Raw genomic sequence first — 25,716 nt, forward strand, 5'->3', positions numbered from 1 at the left:
ACACTTTAAATGGCCTTTATTCTATTACCCTGAATGCCGCTCATTTTCTGAAGTCAAAAGAAAATGAGGAAGCTGTGTCATGAAGGATTGTGGGCACCCGAACATTCGGCGAACCCAGTCCTGTTTCCATGGCATCTCCAAAAATCCAGGGAAAACTGATAGCAAAGCAAAGCTGAATAAGTGTTCCTTTCGACAGTGGGAATAGAAGTTTTACTCTGGGGGCCTGAAGCAGTGAATGCAGAATGAGACCGTACCAGAAACATAATGGCAAGCGTCAAAACCTAACGGCTAATTTGTATACCTTCTTTGTAGGAGGTGGTTCACTGGTGAAATCATAGCACATTCAAGGTGTTTCTTGATGTGGAGTCGAGGCTCTCTTGCAAGTCATGCTTAAGAGGGAGGATCCACTTTTCAGTAATGTCGAAACTGCAAACGATACTTCAAAGATGCAATATCCAAGTACAATACTACATAGAAGAGTGTGCATAGCATGTGATCTACAGCAGCACAAAGGTACCCTGAAGATCCAAGGACACCAAGTCTTCCTCATTCAGACCAGTAGGTCTTGGCTCAGGGACAGCATCTTGAATTTGTCCTGCCAAATTCAAGGTTCAAAAGGTGAAGATCCAGGATGGGTCTGAGGCCATCTTGTTGTTTTATTGATGTAGTGAAAGGAATAGAAACCCATGCCCCTTTCTTACAAGGGGAAACAGCTCTATTTCACCCATGGTCAAAGTAAGAACTTGCATGTTCACAATTCAGCCACGTAATTTAGAGCAAGGCAAGGAGGAAGACTAGGTCAGGGGAAGGAGACAGAAAGGTGAGGGTGTAGTCCTTCAGAGTACATTGGATGACCCAGGGATCTGAAATATGACCGATAGAGAACTTAGGAGGAAGAATTTAAGGGCACTAGTCCAGCAGAGCTTGGAAGAGATTGTATGTGTTGATGCTGGTTTCATCCCCTAAATTTAAGCCTGACAGATTCATGTGGTCTCTGCAAGGACTACACCACCCTGGATTAGCCACAAAACTTCCAATAATGCTGATGAACTAATGGACTGAGGAGGTTAGGCTAACCTTGTGAGCAGTTACTGAAGCACTCCAGGGGAAGTCCATTGTCTATTTTCTCTCTAAACAGCTGCTCACTATCAAATGGCATGCCCATGAATTTGGCTTGAACATTTAGGGAATACTCATTAAAAATAACCGTTTTTAAAAAAATACTCTGCAAGCTGCAAATTGAGCAGAATTTTAAACTAATAAGTGCCCCAATGTAATAGAAAGTGCTTTCCAAGGCCCAGTTTACTTTGCACAGGACTTTGAACTGAAACAAACGCCAAAAGCTAGAGTGATTGTGTACTTTGCGGCAGAATAGGAAGCAGAGATGTGGGTCTTCACAAGAAGAGGCATCTCCTTTTCTGTCATAATAGGAGAAACTTTTACCTCTAATGTGAGCTAAGTGATTGCAGCAGCCTGTCCCTTCCCCAGCACCATAAATGCTTCTGTGTCCCCCATGTGGGCTTTAATGCATTATGTGCCATACAGAAGATAAAACAAAACCAATTCAAAGTCGGCTCATTAGTGAAACTCAAACCTGCTGCTGTGCTATTACGGACAAGTTAAAAGGTGAGGGGGAAAACACAAAAGTGCAAGCGTTAGGGACACTATAGGGAAGTTGCACAAGAGGAAAGAGCAAGAAAACACATGTACTCCCATGGATTGCTAGAAGAAAAAAAGATGTTACTTACCTTCTAAGCATCAGCCTGTTACATAGAATGCTGTACATTCCCATGTCCTTCATTCTCTTGCCATCTAGTGTTGGGTTTGGATGATTGCAAATTGTTTTTCTTCCAAGGAGTCTTTATAGTCATGAGGTCTTGGTGACAATTCCTCTGGTCAGGGACGCGCATGGACACAGACTCCATTGTTAAAAAAAAAAAAAAGTGCCCAAAGGATGAGAGTAGGTATGGAGAAGTGAGTATAAAATAGTGATCATGCAAGAAGGGAGACCATGATTTCGAGTAAAAGATCTCCATACACACTAGCTTACATGAAGGAGCCCACACAATAATTTGGGGGGGGGGGGGAGAAAAAGAGAGAAAAAGAGAGAAGATAAGTGGTCCATGTGGCGGTTTTTACTTTTAGCATCATGGTTTCGGGCATTGAAATCTTCATCCCTGCGTGAAGGCAGGCAACCGTCATTCACAGTCATCGATCCCACCCTTTCCCATTCGTCACGCAGGAGTGAATGCAAGCATGTGTGAGTTAGTGCCTTGGCTTTGGTAATGGTAAGCGTTACAATGCCTAACTTGGGTTATTTATATTGTGCCGAGACCCGTTGTCACCTTAACCTCCCCCACTTTGACACCCCAGGCCCTGGTCGCAGATCGTTGGGCTCTTCAGAAGTGGAGCTGCTGTATTTGTTCCTCCGCTAAATTGTTTCAAAAGACAAGCACGGTTCCAATTTCCCTTGCTAAGTTTATCCACCTATCCCAGTCAAGCTCAAAGCGAGAAACGCACTTCCAGGAAAGCCAGTTATCTGCTGTATGTGTTTAAACTGGCCCTGTTTTCATGCCTTTAACATTAATGGCAAAAACATGGATTGATTTGAGAACAATGAATGTTAAAAACATTAAGGTAATGTGTGTCAGCATATTCTTCCAAAGTTGATGCCGCATGCAGTGCAAGACACTGCACAAGCATGCACTTTAAATGGGCTGTAGTTGTCACGCTGTACAATTTGCACATAAAAATAACTGTTAAACATATTATTAAAGTAAGATGTGGGGCAGTTTTTAATGTGTTTAATATTTCAAGGCTATACATTGACACTGCTTTATAAACCTTGCTTTCTCACTATATAAATTTGCTTTCCAATGCACTGTTTGTCCATTTTATTTTTCATTTTTCTCGGGAGGAGGACTAACCCTGGACCTCACGTTTGTACATTAGGTTTGCTCGCTTCACTCGCTACGTAAAAGTTATACCCAACTTTTACACCCTACCTCTTTCAAATGTCACCAGACACCAGTGGCTGGAAAGTTGGGTACTTTTAGCTTTCTGTGTGGTTTGGATGCAATTAACAATCCACCTGTCGACCCCTGCTTTAGAACTATCATGACCTTTGTGAGGCTGTGAAAAGGCTACAAAGTTGTTTTGCAGAAGGATTTGGTTGGGTTTATATAATGCATAGGAGCACACTTGACATCCAGTGTGTGGAGTGCTTTTTGGCTACTGGGCAGGGGGATAAAACTGAGAGCTCGATAGCTTGATTAATGTAGAATGGGGAGACCACCTTAGGTAAGAATTTGGTGTTGGTTCTAAGAACAACCCTGACTCAGTGGCTCTGGACAAATGGTACCTGTAGTGTAAGGGCCAGCAGTTCAATAAAACGTTTAAGAGAGGCGATGGCTACCAGGAAGACACATTTCCAAGAGGGGAAATTGCAAAGGGCATGAATGTAGAGGCCTGAAAGGAGGCCCCATAAGACTGGTAAGGACAATATAGATATTCCAGACTGGTGCTGGAGGTACCTTTGATGGAAAGATATGTTTAAAACCCTCCAGAAATGCTATGATAACTGGGCTTTTGAAGAGGTATTATTTTCCTTATTCTGCATGTATGCAGAACCAATGTGTAGGCTAACCTCAAATTCTGTATGTGTAGAAGGTAACAAATAATGCCTTGCACCATAAGCACAAGAAGAGTTCTATGTGTTTGAGCGTATAATACTAGACAAAACATTTCTACTTACCCGTATAGCGGCTGTGTGCAGTGGGTCTACGGGCTTCTCGGAGTATATCCATGCACTCTTGAGTTAGGTCAAAGTAACCAAGCCTCTAGCTCTTCAGGAGCCAGATTGTTAAGTTGAGCTGCCTGGGGTCTAGGTGTCAGACTTTGTTGTGGTCCTAGGAAGGTTGAGAACCATGGTTATCTGGCCCACGCTGCAGCCACCAGGATGAAGATAAAGAATGTTTGCCGCAGCTTCCTGACCACAAATGGTATTAGTAAGAAAGGAGGTAAAGTGTACACAAGAATACCTGACCAGCTGATCCACAGTGTACTGCCCGTGGAGTGATATTGGGCTTTTTGCTCTTTCATTTGTGGTGAAAACATCTATGTTTGGGGGGCTCTATTTCTAAAAGTAAGAAAGCAGGACTTGTTGGTGGAGTTCGAATTTGTGGACTTTTTGCTGCTTCCTGCTGAGCAGGTCTGCAAAGCGGTTGTCCACTCTTGGCAGATACTGTGCTAGGAGATGGACATGCTGATGGATAGCACATGCAGAACAGTGTCTACGAAGGGCCTGCTCCTGCTGTTCCACCACTGCAGAGAGCAATGGGTGCTGGCCAGTATTAACACTACATCCTCTACTTGACCCTGTGCTCAAGTCCACTGGCTTAAAAGACATTTCTGAAGTGGGAGTATATAATTCTGGTGTGGGGCATTATGGAAATGCGTTAGACCATCATACCTAGAAAATGCGCACTGGAAGTGGATAGAGTGGCTGAAAAAGAGCTGGAATCCTGTGGAATGTCAGCACACTGAGCGCTGGGGAAAGCTTTGCCCACAAATTTGTTTGGGATTGGCATACCAAAGGACGGACTTGCAGTGGCTCCAAGTGAGATTTTGTTGGATTTACTGTAAACCCTCCTGCACAGCCTAGGGAGGATGCGGTCTAGGTGTGGGCTGGGGATTTTTGATTGCTTATGCTCTTGACCAGCCAGTTCGCAAGGGTGGGTTTCTCCCCTTCTAAGATTAGTGGCTACCACTACTAAACTTTTGGAAAAGACTCTTGGGGCTGTAGTGACGCCTAATAGTGCTGACCACTACTAAACTTCTAGAAAAGACTCTTGGGGCTGTAGTGACACTTAATAGTGCTGACCACTCACCATGAAGCAGAGTTAACGCTGCTTCAGCGGATGGACTGAAATGTGAATGTAAGCATCCTTCAGGTCCAGTGTAACCATGAAGTCGCCTTGCTGCAGCAGAAGGATGACATGCTGCAGGAATGACCACATGGAAGCGTTCTGACAGGATGTGCCTGTTGAGAGAGTAGAGATCGAGAACTGGTCATAAGAGATCTATCCTTTTTTGGAATGAGGAAATATAGGATGTACACTTTCTTGCCCTGGAGTTGACAGGGCACCAGCTCCTTTAAGTTAGAGTGCCTGAACCTTCTCTTGCAGTAACATGAGATATATCTGAGCGGGATGTTTGGTGGGGTTGAAATGAGCTCCAGGCCACAGCCATGCTCCAGAATAGATAGGACACATTTGTGTGATTTCCTCTCAGAAGAAAACCCTGAAGTATCCCTCCACCCAACAGGTTATGTGTGATTGGTAGGGGGTGAGGGACAGGGGTGGAAATCAGTTCTTAGAGACAGATTCCCTTACTGGGAGTGCCTCTGCCTAGGCCTTTGGAGCTATTCCCCCTGAAGGTGCCCTGTAAGAAGCCTCTTCAACACTGTTCGTGTTAACCCTTGAGGGCTGAGCTGGTTCTGGGAAAGTGTCCTTGGACCCACCTCTAACCTGCTGATTCCCAAAGAAGTCCCAGCCCGAGGGCTCCCATTGTCTAAGTGGTGTTTGTGTCCTTCGAAATTTCCTCAAATTGAGGTCTGAACAGTTGCTCCCATCGAACAGCAAGTTAACAAGCTGCTGTTGCACCTCCGGGTTATATATGGAAATAAGGTCAGGAGTGGCGTCAAAAGATGATTGGGGTGTTTGCTCCTCTGGCTGCTGTATGTGCAGAATCCAAGGCACATGAGATAGTTGGTGATGGCTTTCCCTTCCAGTTCCCCCCTCTTTTACGGTACTGGTTAGGGAAGTGCTGTAGCAGGCCCTTCATCTCCTCCCAATGAGCTCTATCATACCTGGAGACCAGGCCAATGAAACTGGCATTCTGTCAATGTGTGGCTGCACCAACAACTATGCTTCTCCCAGCAGCATCAAATTTGCTTGCTCTCCTTGTCAAATGGAGGCACGTTGGTATTTTCCTAGCAGTGGTGACGACCAGGGAGTCTGGTCGGACATAACCCCTGATGTAAAGCAGGTTGGAAGGTGCTGGCTTATACTTCTATTCTACACAAGGTGTGACTACCCAGGATTTGACCAGCTCTTTGAAAATCTCAAAGGTGGATTTTATCATGTCCTTCAGCATGGGGAGGTACTGAATAGAATGCTGTGTCTGAGTCTCCACCTAAAAATTGTCATTCTCATGAGTAACGTGGAAGTCCAACCTATGGTAGGCAACTGTGCATTGAAGAATACAATACTATGGCCGGCCGTAGTGTCATCCAATGGGGAGATATTCTACAGCTGGGCCTGTGTGAGAGATCAGGTCATAATTCTCCCAAGGATCATTTGAGGGAGTATGGTGGACTGTGCAAAATCTTTAGCCGAGGAACTGGGGCTAGTACTGCGCATATCGGAGTATGGCTCTGGTGACCGATGAGAAGTCGTAGAAGGTGAGGGTGGAGGAGGAGATGGTGGTGGTGGTGGAGGAGGAGCAGGAGCTTTGTCCTTAGAACTCTTTAAGGGCAAAAGAGGTATAAAAAGTGGCACGGTTTTCTGAGGCAGAGCTCTTGCTTGATTGGAGGTGGATGATGGCCCTCCTTTGAGCACGTGTTCTGTCCTGCTCCTGCTGAAGCCTCTCAAGGATTGGGCTTTCCTTGATGTCGTGAGTGGAGGGCTTCGGAGCAGACTGGTGTCTTTAGACTTAAGAATTACTGAGGATCAAGGCTCCTGGAAGTATCTTACTTTGGCTCTGAAGGTCTTGCTGCAGTGTTGACCAGCGCTTGTGAGGCATGGTGCACCTGAAGGTGGCGGTGGCTTAGGCACAGTACTTGATGCCTGTCCCCTCCCCCCCTAGGGGCAGGGCTTGGTTCCAATGTGGGTTGTTTGAGCTCTGACACTTCAATAGTACTCATACAAGGCGCGGTTGTCAAACGAGGACCAGAGCAGACAGGGAGGGAGGGAGGGATGGAGCATTCTCAGGTGCCTCTTTTTCCAGAAGTGCTTCCTCCTCTGGCTCCGAGACAGATTTGATGGTCTTGAGACTCTGCTGGCGTGCTCTCAGGTCTGGCGACTCACCAGATTCCTCTTCTTGGGCACCGAGCAGGTCAGCCTCACTGAAGATGTCCATCATTTCTGAGGAGGAGTTAGAAGTTTTGGTGCAGGCTTACAGTAGATCTCAATGTTGATGAAGCATTTCCTTGCTATGGGACAGTGAGCAGGAGTCGCACTAGCTCTCGTCATGCTCCGGCTATAGGGAAAGATTGCAAACAGCATAGAGATCGGGCCAGGGGTAGTGAGAATGGCACTGTGGGCATCTTCTGGAGTGTGTCTGTTGCCTCACCATAAGTGTGTCTTCATTCTCTGAAGGTAGTCTGCAGCACGCTGGGGCTCAAACGGCCTTGAAGGCAAAGTGGCCCAGTTGCTCGACAACAAAGGGCTCTCAGAGTTGGGGCAAGTGCCGTAAACAAAAAAACAAAAAAAGTGTGCAAAATAGTCACCTCGCAATGGAATAAAATGCAACAGTTTCTGAAGTCACACCCACATCTGATGGCAGACAGAAACAATCTAACAATGAAGTAAGTGTTCATGATATCTACAACTGCAACTCAAAAGACGACTTTGAAGAAAAACATTTTACAATCATCCAAGCCCAACACTAGATGGCAGGAGTATGCAGAGCATATCTACAAGCCACACATGCTACGAACAAACTATTTCCCTGAACTTAAGCAGGAGAATACAAGTCATCCACTCAAAAAATAGTAAAGTAGCTATAATTCATTAGAAGAAAAGACATTGAATTAGATGCAAGCAAATTTCAATGACAGGAAAGCCAACCAACGGGTAAGCAATGGGTTGGCACAAAGCTGACTAAGTTTTTGGTATGTTGGTATGGCCCACAAGAGGTCTTTTAACATCAAAGGCAAGACCTCAAAAGGTTATTATACCAAACTGAACACCACAGAGATAGGGAGAGAGGATTAATGTCATTATATGTCAACCAGACTGGAACAGAGAACAAAAGCCTTCCATCAGACTCACCCATCAATAATGAGATGCTCATAAGGCCCCTTCTTATCACATACAGGACACACCCACGTTGGTTTCTTCTCATTCATTTGTATGTAGAGAGTAGCATCAAAGCACTGAAGGTGGGAGCACGTCAGAGCTCGGCAGGGGATAGTGAGTCGCATTTTTCCAAGCTTAGAGAAGAAAGCAAATAGGGGGGGAAAAAAAAAGTCTAGTCACAATCCTCACAAACTTTTACCCTTCAAGGTCCTTGTTTCTTTTCCAAAGGATACAAATAGTTTCACTGCACATCTTACCAATCAATAGCAAAAGGGACCCTAGGGGAACAAATGGAGTTTAACTAACATCCTTCCAGTATTGTGTTTCAAGTTTATTTATTTATTATGTTACGGACCTCCACTGGAGGTCAACATAGGATGATGCATATTTATAAAAAGCTATAGAAAAATATAAAAGGATTAAACTTTCCTAGACAGTTGATTAAATTAATACAATGTTAAAAAACTCTTAAGATAGTTAAAAAACTAACATAAAACATTTCATTTGGAGGAATGAGGAGGGCTTGTAATAACTCAGAAGCAGTACTAAAGGAAAAAGTGAAACAAATAGGGCGCAGCCACCTGCAAGGATGAAGCAATAAGGCTGGACAAATTAGAACAACATGATTCAAATCTTGGACGCCGTTATGGCAAACATTCCAAATGGCAGAGGAATCGAACCATCCAGCCTGTAATGTATTAAGGGGAAGCTGCCCCTGTCGCAGCAGGAGCCAGAATATTCTCATCCCATGGGGCATGTTCCAGATGGCTGTGTAACCCTCGGCCTTAAGGTATCGGATATTATGTGAAAGCTCTGCCTGTGTATGTAAGCCTGGCAGCCCAAGTTGCATTCCTGAGTGTGGAATTGAGCAATGCTGCAGAGAGTGAAAATTACAGAGGAGTCTAATTGCAGATGATCAATGGCGTATAGAAAATTCCTGCAGATGGTATATTTTGCTTTATGGCCGGCTAATATATATATTTATTTTTTGTTTAGCAGTGACCGCATGGAGTCATCGCTGCACGTCATCAGGTTAACCATCCAGCGAGTTACTGCAGCCAGACCTTGAATGGAGGAACTGTGCGAGCCCAGCTCAAGTCTTAATGTTGGTGCCGAGAAGGCAGAGTTTACAGATAAGATATTCCTCAAAACACGTCCCTAGAGTTTATCGAGAAAGACCCACTTAGAAACTGCAATATGTTCTATGCCATAGAGTAGAGACAGGGTATCTTTACCCGGTAAACCTCTAGGAGAGATAGGGCGTTCAGACCGTTAGCTTGGGATTGAGCCTTCCTTTGGTTGTGCTCGATATGCTCTCTATCTATAAGGTTCCCACAGACTTTTACCCAAAAAGGCGTATGAGGTTACTCTTTTGAGGTATTGTTCCCATGAAAGCACATAATTTTGCTTTTAGACCAATTTACCTTTAAAAAGTGGGCTTCGGTATATTGCTCGAGGGCCTGGAGGCGATTATTATGCCCCTTTGGGAAGAGATCTAATAGGATTATGTAATCTGCGTAAAGCAGACAGCATAACGGCCTACCTCCTAGTTTAGGGGCGAAACCCTCACACTGAGTTAAATGAGCAGGTAAGTCTGAAAGAAACAGAGAAAATAGCAATGGGGCCAACATACACCCCCGTTTTGGGCCGTTTTTTGTTGGAATGGCATGAGATAGACCTCGTTCACCCCTAACAATACTCTGCACCAGGTGGAGGAGTGAAGGGCTACCACAAGGTCCAGGAGGATACCAGACATGCCTAGTTTTAGGAGCTTCTTCCACAAAAGATCACAATCTACTTTGTCAAATGCTGTGGAGAAGTCTACAAAGGCTACATAGATCACTTCCCCTTCAGAGAGACATTTTTCATTAATTACCTGCAGGGTCGAGATATTGTCAATTGTGCCATGATTTCTCCTGAAGCCTGACTGTTCCAAGGGGATAATTTTATTCCTTTCTTCCCAACCATTAATATTAGAGAGTAAAAATTTGGCAAAAATGTTTCCAACCGCAGCCAAAAGTGCAATCTGGTGGTAATTCCCAGGGCAACTTTGATCACCTTTTTTATACAGGGGGACAATGATGCTACCTTTCCACAATTGAGGTATGTTCTTGGCTTTGCAGCAGTACTGATACATCAGGAATTAGATCCTACACCAGGAGGATATGTTGTGTTTTATTAACTGTATAGGGATTTCATCTGGGGCCATTGGGGCAGAACCACGCACTCCTCTTATAAATAGCCTCAATTTCTGTAGAGTGGGATGCGAGTATGAGTAACTGATTCTGGTTTGAGGGAATCCCACAGTTGTCCCGTTAGAAGCATAAAGGGCAGATAGGAAGGCCGACCAACTTGATTCATTGATGGACGTTGGAAGGGGTCTGGTTCTCGTACCACATCCCTCTGCGATCAATGACAAACAACCGCCTGGTGAGGCCGGTAGAGACTGCTTCTCTTACTGCAATCCAGAATCTATCTGTAGCATCCTTTTTTAGGCGCACTCTTAACGTCCCCCTCCTTTTTAAAATGCTTAGCTGGGATTGCCTTGTGGATGTATGTTCCCTATACTGTTTACAGATAAGAGCATTGTTGTAATTTAGTTGTAATATTTTAAAGTAGCAACATGTAATTACATATAGGCAGATTTTGTTAGATTAGAGGTTATGACATATTTAAATATAAGTGGTACGTTCCCCCCTCACCTTCCCTTTAGAATCGAATGTTCTGACTGTTATGTAGAGGAGTTCACAATAGAATGTTGGGAGAGAGAGCTGAGAGAAGAGGAGATGTAAAGAGCTGATGAGGAGAAGTGGAGATGAAAATAAAGCGTGATTCTAAAGAACCATTGATCTCTTTTCATTATAACACTGGCGACGATTGGAGTGCGAAAGGGGGCACTTTCATCTCTACCCCTTGTGCTGTATCCTCATCAAAGTGACCACCATTTACTTAAGGTACTGTTATTCTTAATTAAATGACTGGATAATATAGGAGTCATAAGGATCATCCCATCCTCGTCGCCAGTGTTATAATGAAAAGAGATCAATGGTTCTTTAGAATCACGCTTTATTTTCATCTCCACTTCTCCTCATCAGCTCTTTACATCTCCTCTTCTCTCAGCTCTCTCTCCCAACATTCTATTGTGAACTCCTCTACCTAACAGTCAGAACATTCTAAAGGGAAGGTGAGGGGGGAACGTACCACTTATATTTAAATATGTCATAACCTCTAATCTAACAAAATCTGCCTATATGTGGGCGCGTGTCAGCGTCTCCGCTGCGCGCGCGTGCGGCACATCAAACAGCTGATCGGCCCGCGCAGCGAGAACGCTGCTTTAATTATTGTGCTTAAGCACTACAATTAAAGCAGCGTTCTCGCTGCGCGGGCCAGTCAGCTGAATCAGCTGTTTGATGTGCCGCACGCGCAGCGGAGACGCTGACACGTGCCCGTGTTTGAGTTTCTCAGTGTTCTTCGATCTTGATTGCGCAACGAGGAACACCGGGGATTCCAGGACAACGGTCGGACGGGAAAGTTGGAGCTTCGACATCGGAGGGCCGAATCCACTCTGCATCTTCTCCTTAACTGTCAAAACCCAGAATCCTCAACCCACAACATTCTATGTTTCCTCATGCGCTGTGGAATCCAAGAGACGTGCTGGCTCGTGAACAACGTGACTGTGAATCACATTACAACACATCTTCCTCTTTTACATTAAATTGAAATAAACATACACTTAATAACAGATTTATTACATACATGAACTAACACACAAATACATTTTTATAAACACAACACAATGGATGAATGACTACTAACTTCAGACTAACAACTCATCTAACTTGTGTGGTGTTAAGTAGTATGAACACATACAAAATCATCAATTTTTTTTGGTTTGGAAATGATTCTACCAAATCTTCCAGTATTGGTTTGGCTGTTCTTGTTTGTATTATTCTGCAAGTTTTGAGCACCAGAAGTTTCATCGTCCTGAAATGAAGTCTGATCCCTCTTATCAGTTTGTGCATCTGAATTAGGCACTTCCTTATCCACTTCAACATCAGTTTCTAACCAATCATAATTCTTGACTGACTCTCTCTCAGCTTGTATGTCATTCCTACACTTTGCGATTCTGCCCAAATGCCACACTTTCCCATCGCTTAACTTAACCGAGTTACGGAACACTTCCCACACTCTGAGAGGCTCAGAAAATCTACTTTCTCCTTTCCGAACTTTCCTTTCTTTCCTAACTCTAACCCAATCTCCGCATTTTACATTAGATTCTCTGGTTCCGATTTTCTTGTCATACCATTCCTTATATGCTTGCTGGGCCAAATTAATTTTCTTCCTCACTATCTCGGATGACCACTCAACCTTTTTTTACTGAAGATAACCAACCAAGATCTTTGCCAATAGCTTCACGACCCCTCATCAAAGAGAATGGGCTTTCTTCAGTGACACTACTAGGAGTAATTCTATAAGCCCAAATTAACTTATACAATTCACTTTCCCAGTTCAAACCATTGCTTTTAGCCAATTGGATGCTACCTTTGATAACCCTGTTGAAGCATTCCACTAAACCATTTCCCTCTGGATGGTACAAAGAGGTTGTTTTATGAACTATACCGTTCCTTTCCCAAAATGCTTTGAATTTCTCAGCAATAAATTGAGGTCCATTGTCAGTAATTAATATCTTAGGAAGACCTTCTCTCATAAAAATTCCATCTAAAAATTTAATGATCCTTACACATTCTGCCTTATGCACAATTTCAATCTCTGGCCATTTTGAAAAATGGTCTACTGCAACCAGAATGTATTTATATTCACCCTCATTACATTCCACCGGACCTACTACATGAAAAAGTTATGAAAATTAAAACTGGAGGTAAACCACCTATAAAAAACACTAATCCTACAACAGGATTAAAATGTTACCGCTGTGGGAGCAGCACTCATTTGACGAACTCTACCTTTTGTCAAGCTAGGACAGCCTATGTAGAAAATGTAATAAAAAAGGCCATTTTGCCAGAGTGTGTAGGGAGGTGTCTAAATTTGATAAACAATATGAGCATAAAAAGGTAGATGATTCTCAAGAAGTTAAAACAGTGGTTCCCAATCTGTGCGCCGTGGCACCCAAGTGCGCCATCTAAACTAGCCAGGGGCGCCATGTACCAAGCACACGGTTTGGGAATGAAAGGAGGAATAGCTATAAATATCTGCTGTCACTACTTGCCCTGGCAACCTGCTAACTGCAGTGTTAATGGATGACACTGAAACATAAAACCATCTCTAAACTCAGAGTTATTTAACAGTTCCTGACCCTGAGCTAAACAGTTCAGAAGTGTTGCTCAATTGAATTTTAGAAATCCCTTCATGCAATTTAACAAAACCTTTTGTGCAGTATAATTAAAACATACATGCTAATTCTTATAACCTCGACCTAGGTAAGGAGCCAAGGAAGACTGCTTATAAAGGTCATTAAGGGTGAATGTGAATAACATTAATTTAATACAGAAGCTCCAAAAATAAAATAAACGGTAAAGAAATATGCAGTAAAGCACTGTAAAGGGCATTTCTTCTGCTCAGCAAATAATGCATACTCAGGCCTTCATGGAAGACCTGTTGTCACAGACAACTAACTCTGTCCCTTCAAGGATAGGTCACAGACACTTTACTTGGAATAAGCCACCCTAAGACAAACACTTTTGAAAAATGTGTGCAGTACAGATGCATTGTCTGTATGTAGGTACCTTTATTGTCTTGTGCACTTTGTTTTTCTTGTCAGCAGGGCCCCACAGATAGGCAGTTTATTACACAGCTAACATTTGTCTATAAGACGAAGATCATAGGATACTCAGCCTGCTAATGCACCAAAGCCCACCTTCCACTGCACTCTTCTTCCATACAAGGTATGTTACAGAGACCGGTATAGCTGTAAACTATTGTACAGATAGACATTGAACCTTAGTGAGCCAGTGAAACAGCAATAACGTGCTTATAAATGCCAGGTAGTGCATATCAGCAGTGTCTGATCACCTTAAAACGTGTAAATATCACCTATTTCAGCTGCGTGCATGTGATATTTAACCAACTGAAGCAAGCTGCAATAGTGCTTAATTAAAGTCCCTTACTTCAATGTGATCTGTGCATGAAATGGAAAGCACATCCAGCTTTACTAGCACAGATTCTTTGTTAGAAGTAAATGAAAGGATTTGTTCTCTTATCATCTTTATCTCATTCTGTCATTCTTACTTTCATCACTTTACTAGCAACAAAGCTTCTGATTACTCCAAATAATATTCCTTCTTACTCTTGCAGCTATTCGCTGTCTGTTACTCTGCTAAATATTCCTACTCTTAACTCTACTTCCTCCTTGTTACTCTGAATACTCCTATTCTTACTCCTACTGAGTCCCTCCCACCTGCAGCAGCGGTTCCTGCTCTAACCTGCATTTCAACAGAGAGAGATGGGCGCCTCAACTGCTACAGTTTTGCATGTGTGAGAAATGCAATGATGAGGGCAGGGTTTGGATAGCCATCTTAAAGGGTGCTCAGAGGTTCGCGCTGCCCTTCTTTTCCTTTAAGGAAAACAGTGACCTGCCTGCTGCTGGAGGAAGGTTGGCTTCCTCAGCATCAGGTTCATGTCTGAGGGGATATCACCTTCTTAGTGTACTGGCACTGAGATAGTTTGAATAGGAAGTTGCTCCCATTGCATTTCAGTTATAGCTCAACTATATATGGCATTCGGATGCCATCTGCAACAGACTTTTCTATTGAAGGTCCTTCTGCGAATGTAGCCAACGCTGCCCTTTTCAGATTGCTGATGTTAATGACAGAATTCCCAAGAAAATAAATGTTTAAATTGGCTGCTTAGTGGTTGTGTCATATTTGTCGCTAAGGATTGTCAGAGATATGTATTCTATCTAATTCTGTGACATGCAGAATATGATGCAAGCTGCTGCCACTGAAGAAGATGCTTTCATGGCAGGAATTGTGGTTTAAGGCTTCAAGGCCTGGAGTAAAAAGGAGGTGGTAAAGTGAGTATTTGTTACTGAAAAAGTGCTTTATTACAGCATCAGTTCAGTGACAAAGTAGATCGATTATAATACCTTCACAGCATTTAATTTCATGGAGGAAAATGGAAGTACCCCCGATGCCGGGCTTACATCCTCCCACCTGCCAAAAAAAGTAACGTAACGGCGAGCCACGGCCAACTGCCAATAGGTCAAGGGAGCCGCGGGTCGAAAAAGTTTGGGAACCACTGAGTTAAAAAGATAATACTGCAGGTTAAAAAGGAACAGGAAAATTCTTTTAAATATCCTCAGTGTAATATTTCCCTTGATGGCAGTCCAGTAACAGTTTTCTCTGACTCTTGCTCACCCTTTACAATCATAAATTAACTGGATTTTAAAGGTATTGGTAAAGAAATGTCCGCCAGATTGTCAAAACCAGACATTAATCCCAAGGGTTATAACAAAGACCCCATCCCTCTTAAAGGGATGTTCAAGGCTTTAATATCATTTAAGGGTCGTACCACTGTAGGGAAAATTTATGTAGTTGAAGAAGGATCCAGTTTACTGGGTTGGCAGCATCAGAAGGAGTTGGGAATCAAACTGGACCCTAATAATCCGGAACAAGTGCTGCTCATGGACAAAAATAACTCTAATGAGTTGATTTTCCAGGAATTTCCTGAGATTTTTACTGAAAAGTTAGGTCTACTGGCAGGCTTCCAACATAAAATTAAATTAAAACCTAAGGCTAAACCGATAGTACATAAAACTAGACAAATTCCACACTTACTTAGAGACCCTCTTAAAAAGGAACTTAAGAGACTAGAATCTCTAGGAATTATTCAACCAATTGAGAGTTCAGAATGGTTATCTCCCATCGTAATTGCCAAGAAACATAATTGCGACGACATTAGGGTGTGCATTGATTTGAGAGATTTGAACAGAAACATTTGGGTGGAAAGACATCCACTTCCTGTTATTCATTAAATATTAAGCACCATGGGGGAGGCAGCACGTTTTTCCGTGCTGGATCTCTCCAGCGCATACCACCAGGTTGAACTTCACCCAGATTCTAAATGGCTCACAGCTTTCACTACACCCCTAGGATCGCATATGTTCAATAGAATGCCATTCAGGCTTGCATCAGCTGCGGCCGTATTTCAAAAAATCATGCAACGTGTTTTGGAAGATACCCCTAAGACTATATTTTCAGGATGACATTTTAATATATGGAGCAAATGTAGAGGAACATGATACAAACTTGAAAAAGGTACTTAGTAAACTAAAAATGGCAGGTTTGACATTGAGAAAGGATAAGTGTCAAATTAGAGTAGATTCAGTTGATTATTTAGGGCACACTATTTCTAAAGATGGGTTCAAACCTAAAACTTCATTAGTGGAAGCTGTTAAGAAGGCAGAGGCACCAAAAAACAAGGAAGAATTAAAATCTTTTCTAGGCCTTGCTGAGTATATGACAAAATATGTCAAGGGATTCTCAGAGATATCATATGACCTAAGAGAGTTACTAAAAAACCACACACCTTACAAATGGATAGAATGTCAGGAATCTGCATTTCAAAGGATTAAACAAGCCATTGTAACAGCAACATTCCTGGGTACTTTCAATCATGAAAGGAAGACTATTCTTACTACTGACGCGTGCAAAAAAGGTTTGGGAGCCACTTTATCCCAAGTGGTTGATGGTAAAGAGAGAATTGTAGCATTTGCTTCTAGGGCTTTAAATAAGGCAGAATCCCATTACTCAGTAATTGAAAGAGAAGCTCTGGCTTGTTTCTGGGCTATAAAACATTTTAAATTCTTCCTTTGGGGTACACAATTTACTTTACGTACAGACCACAAACCACTAGTTTATGTTTCCTCTACAAAAAGTTTCTACAACTGTACACCTAGAATTGCTAGATGGGTTTTAGGCCTGGAGAGCTTTTGTTTTAAGATTGAGTACCTACCGGGTAATAATAATTGTGCTGTGGATTTTCTATCTAGAGTACCGTTGACTATAAATGAAGACTATGAGACCCCGGAATACCCAGTAATGGTTGTTTGTACTCTGGCTATCAGTGAAGAAGAATGGAAGTTGGCTGATCATAAGGATAAATCCCTATCCTTATTGAGAACATTAGCGAAGGAGGGATGGCCGGAATTTAAGAGGGATCTGGACAAAACTCTAAAAAACTATTGGGAGGTTAGACATGAAATAAATGAAAACGGAAATTTTGTTTTAAGAAATGATAAGATAATACCACCGGCAGGATTGATACACAAAATTATCAATCTGGCTCATGAAGGTCATTTAGGCAGGAGCATCACGAAAGCTCGTGTTAGAGAAAGATATTGGTTTCCTAATATGGACTCTATGATAGAAAATGAAGTAAAAAATTGCATTAAATGTGCGTGCAGTGACAAAACTAAAATTATTCGTAAAACTCTTATATATCCTGTGGCTGTACCAGACAAGCCTTGGACAAAATTGGTATTAGACATCATAGGCCCTATCAACATGAAAGGTGTTGTGAAACGTTTTGCTTTAGTACTGATTGATTATTACTCGCATTGGATTAATGTAAAAATGGTAAGCCAAATCACCACTGAATCAGTTATAAATTTCCTTAAAAATGCTTTTGCTATGGAAGGAATACCCGCCACCTTGATCACTGACAATGGAGTTCAATTAACTTCATCAAAAATGAAAGATTTTCTTAACTCTTTAAACATACACCACCTCACTACAGTGCTATATTTTCCCAGGGCAAATGGTTTAGTCGAAAGGACCAACCGCATGATTAAAGAGTGCATCCAGTTAGCTAGTGTAAACCAAATAATCATTGAAAATGCTATTCGAGACATGTTATGGGCGTACCATTCTACTCCAAATTCAGTTACAAAAATGTCTCCATTTTCTGCTCTAAAGGGCAGGAAACCAAGTACCAAATTCTTTCCTTCATGGTTAGGTGGAGGAGGAAAAAGTGATGCCATAACTCCACAATTCAGACTTAGAATAGAAAATCATCAAAACAATTACAAAAAAAGATACAATACTAAATATGGTACTAAACAACAACAGTGGAAAGTGGGGGATAAGGTTTATGTTAAAAATCCTGTAAGGGGTTTTTGTCCGAATATGCGAGGCACTAAATTTTCCGGTCCTTTTGATATTGCCAAAGTGAAAAACAATGTGGTTACGTTAACAAATGGTCAGTGTTCGAGTATGGACAGGATTGTCCAACAGCCATCAGCCCTCGTGAGGAGTGAAGGAAATTCCATGGAGAATGGCGAGAGTGAGGAGATTCAGCAGAGACGTGACGTCGGTACAGAGAGTTCCAATAGGATTTCTTTTAAAACATCGATGTAGTGTATGGCAAATTATCTATTGAATGTATATATTTAAGACATCAATGTAGGTATGTCAAATTATTATTGAATGTATATATTTTTGATCACTTTGTATATATTGTGTGTGGCAGGGAAGATGTGTTGTAATTGGGTTGTAATATTTTAAAGTAGCAACATGTAATTACATATAGGCAGATTTTGTTAGATTAGAGGTTATGACATATTTAAATATACGTGGTACGTTCCCCCCTCACCTTCCCTTTAGAATGGAATGTTCTGACTGTTAGGTAGGGGAGTTCACAATAGAATGTTGGGAGAGGGAGCTGAGAGAAGAGGAGATGTAAAGAGCTGATGAGGAGAAGTGGAGATGAAAATAAAGCGTGATTCTAAAGAACCATTGATCTCTTTTCATTATAACAAGCATTAATTCCTCTATTCAATAAAAGTAAGGAGCGGGGTTTGACCATATGGTTTCTCTAAGGCTTCTAATGGGGAAACAAAATAATCTGTTGCATAAAAACTGTAAAACTCTCCATTACTTTTCCTACCCAGCTACCGGGATAATTCAGGGTACTTTTCTAGGATACCTTTGAGTAGTTGAGGAACTACCAGGGGACCAATGTGTTCTTCCCGTTTTGACATTAAGCCGGGGGTGCTGCCCTGCTAAGCTCAACTGATCAGCAGATTGCGCCTTCAAGTCAAGAGAGACGATCAAAATGTTATGATCACCGAGGGTAGTCGTCAATACTACTATATCCTTTAACAAGGAAAAAGACTTATAGCTCGATACCACGTAATCCAGGATTGCAGCACCCCCGGAGGATTTATGTGAAAGTGGGCTGGGGAATCAGATGGAAGTCTACCGTTAGCAACAATACAATCATTCTCTTCCAGGTACTCGAGAAACAGCTTCCCACGCTTATCTGGCCTTATTTGATCAGAAAGTACAAGGAAGTAATCCAAATGCTTCCTCCTTTTCCTCGTTTCCAGTAGCACAGAACTCTGTAAAGGCCTAGCATTAACTAAATTATTCAACATTCCACTCAGAAAATATAGCTGGGTAGGATGCGTTGCAGTCTTTTTGTTTGTAAAATTGCGTTCAGTGAATTGTAGTTTCATTTTTAACAACTGTTTGACAGCTTTATTTGCCTGCCAGAGATTATGCAATCAGCAGACAATATTATTAACATGCACCTCAGCCATCCCCATTGTAAATGTCAATGAAGATGGTTACAGCTTTGGCTTCTTTATCGAGCTATTGCAATGTTATTAGTCAACCACTTTTACAAGCTCACATAAGGTAATGCATCCTAATCTTTTTCCAATGCCAGCTGCCTAAGCAGGAACCACCTGCCTGGAGTGAAAGATATCGCTCAATGAAGATCACTTTACTGAGAATAGTGAGTGAAGAGAACTCCATGGCACATTTCCAGTGTTTATTTGTGCCGGGGTGCTAGAGCAGCGAATAATGTCTAGGTTTGCATACTTAGGTTAGCGTATCAGTATTTATACCCTGGTGAAGCTGGTGTGCCTCTTCTTTATAGTCTGAGCTGAGCCCAGCCAGCGTAAAAGCCGAACAGCACAATTTGAGTATCTGACGAGCCCAAAACAAGAAAGGTAAACGTGGAAAAACCCAGCCTTCACAAGAACGAACAACAGGAGTCCCAACAGTGGTGCACCTGGAATTCTGAAGACAGGCCTTGAGGACTGGGGCATATGCCATCTTGGTCCTTTCCTACCTCTGCTATTGATTATGGAGGCGCTTTAATTTCTTCTGTTTCAGTAGTGACAGATAAAACCACGAGTACTTAGGTATACCTTAAAATCAGAGTCTGAACCTGTTTAATTTTATTACAAGGGGTGCCTGAACTGTTTTGCAACATATACTGTTGATGTAAATGGATGTCACCTGGTGGCTGTGAATTGACACTGATATTGAGAAACTGTATATGGGATATGACAATATCACCTTTAAGGAGTTTGAGAATAAACCTACCTGCAGCAAAAAATAACACGTGAGATGTAATTTTCTACAGGTAAACACACAGGTGTAAATTTCTCACAGAAACAGCACGTACATATAGCAATCCTACAGTAAGAGTTTTGTAATAAGGTTTGATAATTAAACGTTTGAGTAGATAGAAACAATCAGTACAAGAGACACATGCAACTTCAGCTGACAGTGTAGCAACTGGTAGCACAATTGTCTTACAAAGGGTGTCATAGGTCCTTTTTTGGCTATCAGTTTTTGAGTGCTTACAAATCACGCATATATGCAATGTTTTCATGTCCCTGACTCACAATGGTATATTTATTCTCAAAATAGTCATGAAGTAGAGAACACCACTAGAAGACAAAAGTGAATAAAATAGTAAAGTGCTTTTTGCAATTTGCTTAATTTCAGTGTAAAGTAGTTTACTTGAGACTTACCGGACACAGGAGTGACACTCGCAAACTGGTGGTAGCTATTTCACTGTCCGGATCTGCTGTCAACTTCTCTTTAACTGCCATTTACAAGCCCACAAAAAAAAGATGAAGATAAACTTAAGTGCAGCTGTCTCTCCTAAAGGAACACGTCAACATTTGGTAGTCAGTATACTTATTATTGCCGGGCCTCCTGCCCTTTTCACCGAAATCTCGCAGCATACCACACAGCCTGACGTTTTATAATCAGTAAAATCATAAATCCCTCTGGCCAACACTTAAAGGCTGAAGGACATATTTGGCTAGCAGAAAAGAACACCCCAGTATGGTATACCACATGGCTGGTGTAGCAACTTAATCCAGCACAGAAAGCTATCTTCAAAAATAATTACATGCATTAGTCACTTACAAGCATCCTATAGATCTGTGTCCTTGGAAATATGCTTCAAAGCTCCTGATATTTAATGTCTACTGATTAACATGCAACACCAGCTTTTAGAGAAACTAACACTGAACAGTTTAAATATGGAACAGTGCTAGATGTTAAGGTGAGGTAAATACTACTGTAAAAGCAGGTCGGAGATGGTATTCATACAAGATTCTTATTTTTCGGTCAAATGGTGATCTGCAGGAATGACCCTGGAACATAAGAGGGAATGGGTTTTCCAAAAAACCCACAGGCGGGGGCAGAGAGGAGGAAAAAGGAAGCACATACTCCAATAAAATCATGGTTAGTAGTTCAAGATTTCAGTAAGTTTCTCTAGTGTTGTTCAGTATCAGTATCTTGTGCTGCTTCAGATGACTTATGGCAGTTTATTACTGTTTAAAAGTGAATAAATTAAATTATTCCGATTCTCACGCTAATTCTTATTATGCCTATTTTTGTAAAGAAAAGAAAGTACATCGCTTTGACATATCGGGAACGAGAAAAAAAACAGACTCCTTAATGAACTGAGAAGAGATTTATTATTGAGAGATCACTGATCAGTCACCTGTTGGCATCGGTCTTTACCTTCTCAGCTCCTCTACAGCCTTTTATATCTTCCACAGACTCTGAATGCGATATTTTCTACAGAAAAGCCTCATTCATTTTATTTTTACAGTGCTTCACAGAAAGCACTTACAACCACATACAAGGAGTATAAAAGCATAATTATAATACGAGATTAAAAAGTTGGGGAATTTAAATACAACTGTGTTAATCACTAAAATAATTTTCAAAAACAACTAGCAACTCAATTACAGTACATGATACAATTCAAAGAATTTCATCAAATGAGACATTCACTATGGGTAGATTAAATAACAAAAAGCTTCCTCGTGCACATCTAGTAAACATTTTGAAATAACTGGGTAGATCATTTTTCTTTGTAAATATAAAAAGCTGGACAGAAAAATAAAAACCTGAATCATACCCTGTTTCTTGACACTGGCACTGCAATACTGACAACCTGAATTAAAACAGGTACCCTCCTTTTTAATTGACACATTTTCTCTGATTGTTAAGTGACCAAACTTAAATTTCATAAAAATTCCTCATAAAGAGGAACATATATTAGCCTAAAGGAAAATTGCAGCACACCGCATCTTGCAAACATACAGCTCAATTGCAACCTTTTTATTTCTGAGCAGTGGTGCAAATCATCCTTAAAGTTTTTGTCTTGGTGAAATTTTTCCAGACGGAGCACCCACGTTACTATTCTTACAGAACACGTTGTCACAGTTGAAAGCCATCTGTTTCAAGCAGTAGGAATATATCTTAATGTAACTCACTAGAGATGTGCAATTCCAAGGAGGTAGACTGTACTACCAGCTAAGGCAGGAGTCTAAGTGGTCCCCTAACACATCTCTGTTGCAGCAACAGTAGCCCTCGCTCACCAATGGGTGACATGCTTTATAAAAATGCCTGAGGGGTCCTACTAGAGGGCTCTTTGCTGGAGATTTTTTGTAGAACTATTGCCGGTATTGACTGGATGTGAGAGGGGCTGGAAAAATAATTAAAATTGACCATAGGTACCAAAGACAACTATCGCTAATGAGATCTGGTACCTATGTCAAGGTTAAAAACAGAAACTAGGGAAACTCAGGATCTGATCCCATAACAAAATTGGATAACAACACTACTCTTCAACTTAGGGGTTTGTATCCAGGAACAATCTGTGTGAGGGGAATCCTTACACTACGGATCTCGGTCTGAGCTTATATTATCCAATTTTGTTAGGGAATCAGACCCTGAGTTTCCCTTATTTTTCCAGCCCCTCTCACATCCACTCATTACCAGAAAATTTTCCACAAAAGATGTCTGGCAAAGAGCCCTCTAGTAGGGCCAGTCAGGGATTGCAGTGCCGGCCTGACGAGGAGCATGGACTGATGATGAAGCATGTCACCCATTGGTGAGTCTCTAATGAGTTACAGTTGGTCATAGAGAGACCGATGTGCTGGACCATATAATCCTCCCTATATATATATCCCTATCTTTACTTTGGGGATACGTCTTCCCACACGTATAAACCCCATTCCTATCCTTTGAAAATTCTCACCATATGATCTTTTTAGATATATTTCCAGCCTACAGAATATGAAATGGTGAATAACCTGGCAATAAGATTGATAATTTATCCCAGTCAAACCTAGCTCAAAACTAATCATTTCAATCGAGCTAGAGTTACTAACACCAAGGTATTGCTTCCCCAAATCAGATTCAATATGAGTTACATTAAGAGAGAACATCATTCTTGCCTAAAAGCCATACAGAGCTACAGGGGATATACTTACTATGCACGCCTTCAAAAGTGATTGCAGATCGTGCGTACCCTGTTTGTTAAAGAACTGCAAAAGTTAAATTCAAATAGGCTTTGTTTTAAAGAACTGTAATTTATCTTGATGTGCCCACAAAACATTGTTTGAAATGCTCACTGCCAGGTAGGTATACTCTCTACAACCTCTAAATGACCCCCATTTAAGAACCCTTCAGCATAATTTTGGTTTCTCTTGGTAACTAAGATTATGAGTAAATGCAAGGTAGGCTAAAATATTAAGTTGTTTCTGCAAACCAATCGGTGTAAGAGACATTAAGATCAGGTCATCGGGAAACAGGGTACAAACTTCCGTCAATCCTAATTTTGGGGGATCAGCTTTACTTCATATGGACAGTAAGTCAGACAAGTATAAAGAAAATAAAAAAGGAACCAATACACAACTCTTTTTTAAAAGATTATATCAGAATATTTGTTTCCCGTGTTCAAAAGTACCTTTAACCAAATTTCCAGGTGAAGTCATCAGTGGACGCAACTCCTCTCATAGGATACCAAATTTAATATGTCTGTGCTAAAGTGTGGGTTTATCTACCGAATCAAAGGCACTGCTTAAGATCACACATGCCACGTAAAAATTCATTTTTTGAGATTTCACATACTTCTCACTCAGCATACACACACACCCACCCCAACAATCTATTGTGAAGCATGCCTTATGAAATCCTTATTGTTCCACTGGCCAAGAGCTGAGCTGCATCTGCCCAGCCAGTCAAATGCCTTACTAAACAATTTGCAAAAATCTTCCTCGGAATGTCCAATAATGCAATTGGGCAGCAGTTTTTGGGAAGATTAAGCTGGCCTTTTTTTTGCAAAGAGGGATAACGTTACTACTTTGCCAGGAATGAGGATTTACATCCACATTCAAGCTGTAACCAAATAACGGCTTCAGGATTCCAGCCCATAAAGAGGAATCCGCTTCAACAAGACAATCAGGAATACCATCCGCCTCCCAAGCTCTACTATTGTTAAGTTCTGAAATTATGTTTACAATTCCATCCTGAGTGAACTCAAGGTGGTAAGAAGTTAAGGTGGGTGAAAGCAGTGCCAGGTCAAAAAGGTTAGTAGTAGTTGGAGCATAAAGCTTACTGAAGTAAAAGCACCAAGATCTTTCATCAAACGAATTAGGTGTTTTCTTTTTATCCTTCCTATAGTTTAAGCTATGAGAAACCGGAATTTATGCATATCACACTGAGTAACTGCTGTCTGCCGATCGAGCCAACACTTTGCCACCTCGTTTTTAATAAGTTGCCTTTCGAACTTTGAAGTATATTTACTGGGTCTAAGTAGTGGAGGTTTATTTAACAACTTCTGGGGTGCCCTAGAAAAGTTTAATCTACGTAAAGTCTCTTGCAAGGAGTTCAATAAGTTTTGAAAGAAGGGCTTCAAATTTTGTGGGTAACACTTCCAAAGCATCATGCAACCAATTTGTCAGTTTATCACTTGCAACATACTTCCAAATATACACACTATCTAGGCATGTTCTTAGTTTGAAGGTAAACATGCTGGTGTCTCTCGCCTTAACAACTTTGAAGTCAAGAGAAACATTAAGCTGAAAATGGTCACTCCATGAATTAGGGCAGATTTCTAAATTTGTAATAAGGAATATATTACTTACTCTGTATCTGTTCGCAGCATGTAGTGCATAAGTTTGAAGTCTGAACTGAACTACACAGTGAAGCGTGTTGGCTAAGGAGGACGCTGGTGTTTATATGCCTGGCTGCTGTGTCAGCAGTCAAGGACACATCGAATCGATGTATTGGATATTAGTTTGCCCTCTGCAACTAGTTCTTGTCCCCTCTTCCTGTGCTCTTCTGGGAGATGCTGGAGGAGCTCCTTCATCTCATCCCATTGAGTTGGCGATGTGCCATTGGTTTGCAGACTGAGCTTCAACCTTTTCCCTGCTGCATCAATTCTTTTACTTTGTCTTGCAGCAGGGTATATTGCCATACACTTGGGTGTTGGCCCTTTCCTAGCACTGGTGACTACTAAGGAATCAGGGGTGGGAGAAGTGGGTGGGGGAGGCAGCAGGGGGATGGGGGGG

General features: G+C 41.6%; 1 protein-coding gene across 2 annotated transcripts in view; it reads right to left on the reverse strand.

Moving 5' to 3' along the window:
- Positions 1-25,716, reverse strand: part of PIAS1 (protein inhibitor of activated STAT 1) — a 446,958-nt gene that overhangs the window by 190,804 nt on the left and 230,438 nt on the right. For both annotated transcript variants that reach the window (XM_069222860.1, XM_069222859.1), the window contains exons 8-9: positions 20,866-20,939; positions 8,055-8,215 (exon numbers count right to left, since the gene is read on the reverse strand). In XM_069222860.1, the coding sequence (XP_069078961.1) occupies positions 8,055-8,215; positions 20,866-20,939 (235 nt within the window). The remainder of the gene's footprint in view (positions 1-8,054; positions 8,216-20,865; positions 20,940-25,716) is intronic.

This window comes from Pleurodeles waltl, chromosome 3_1, assembly GCF_031143425.1.
Source record: "Pleurodeles waltl isolate 20211129_DDA chromosome 3_1, aPleWal1.hap1.20221129, whole genome shotgun sequence".
Lineage (NCBI taxonomy): Eukaryota > Metazoa > Chordata > Amphibia > Caudata > Salamandridae > Pleurodeles > Pleurodeles waltl.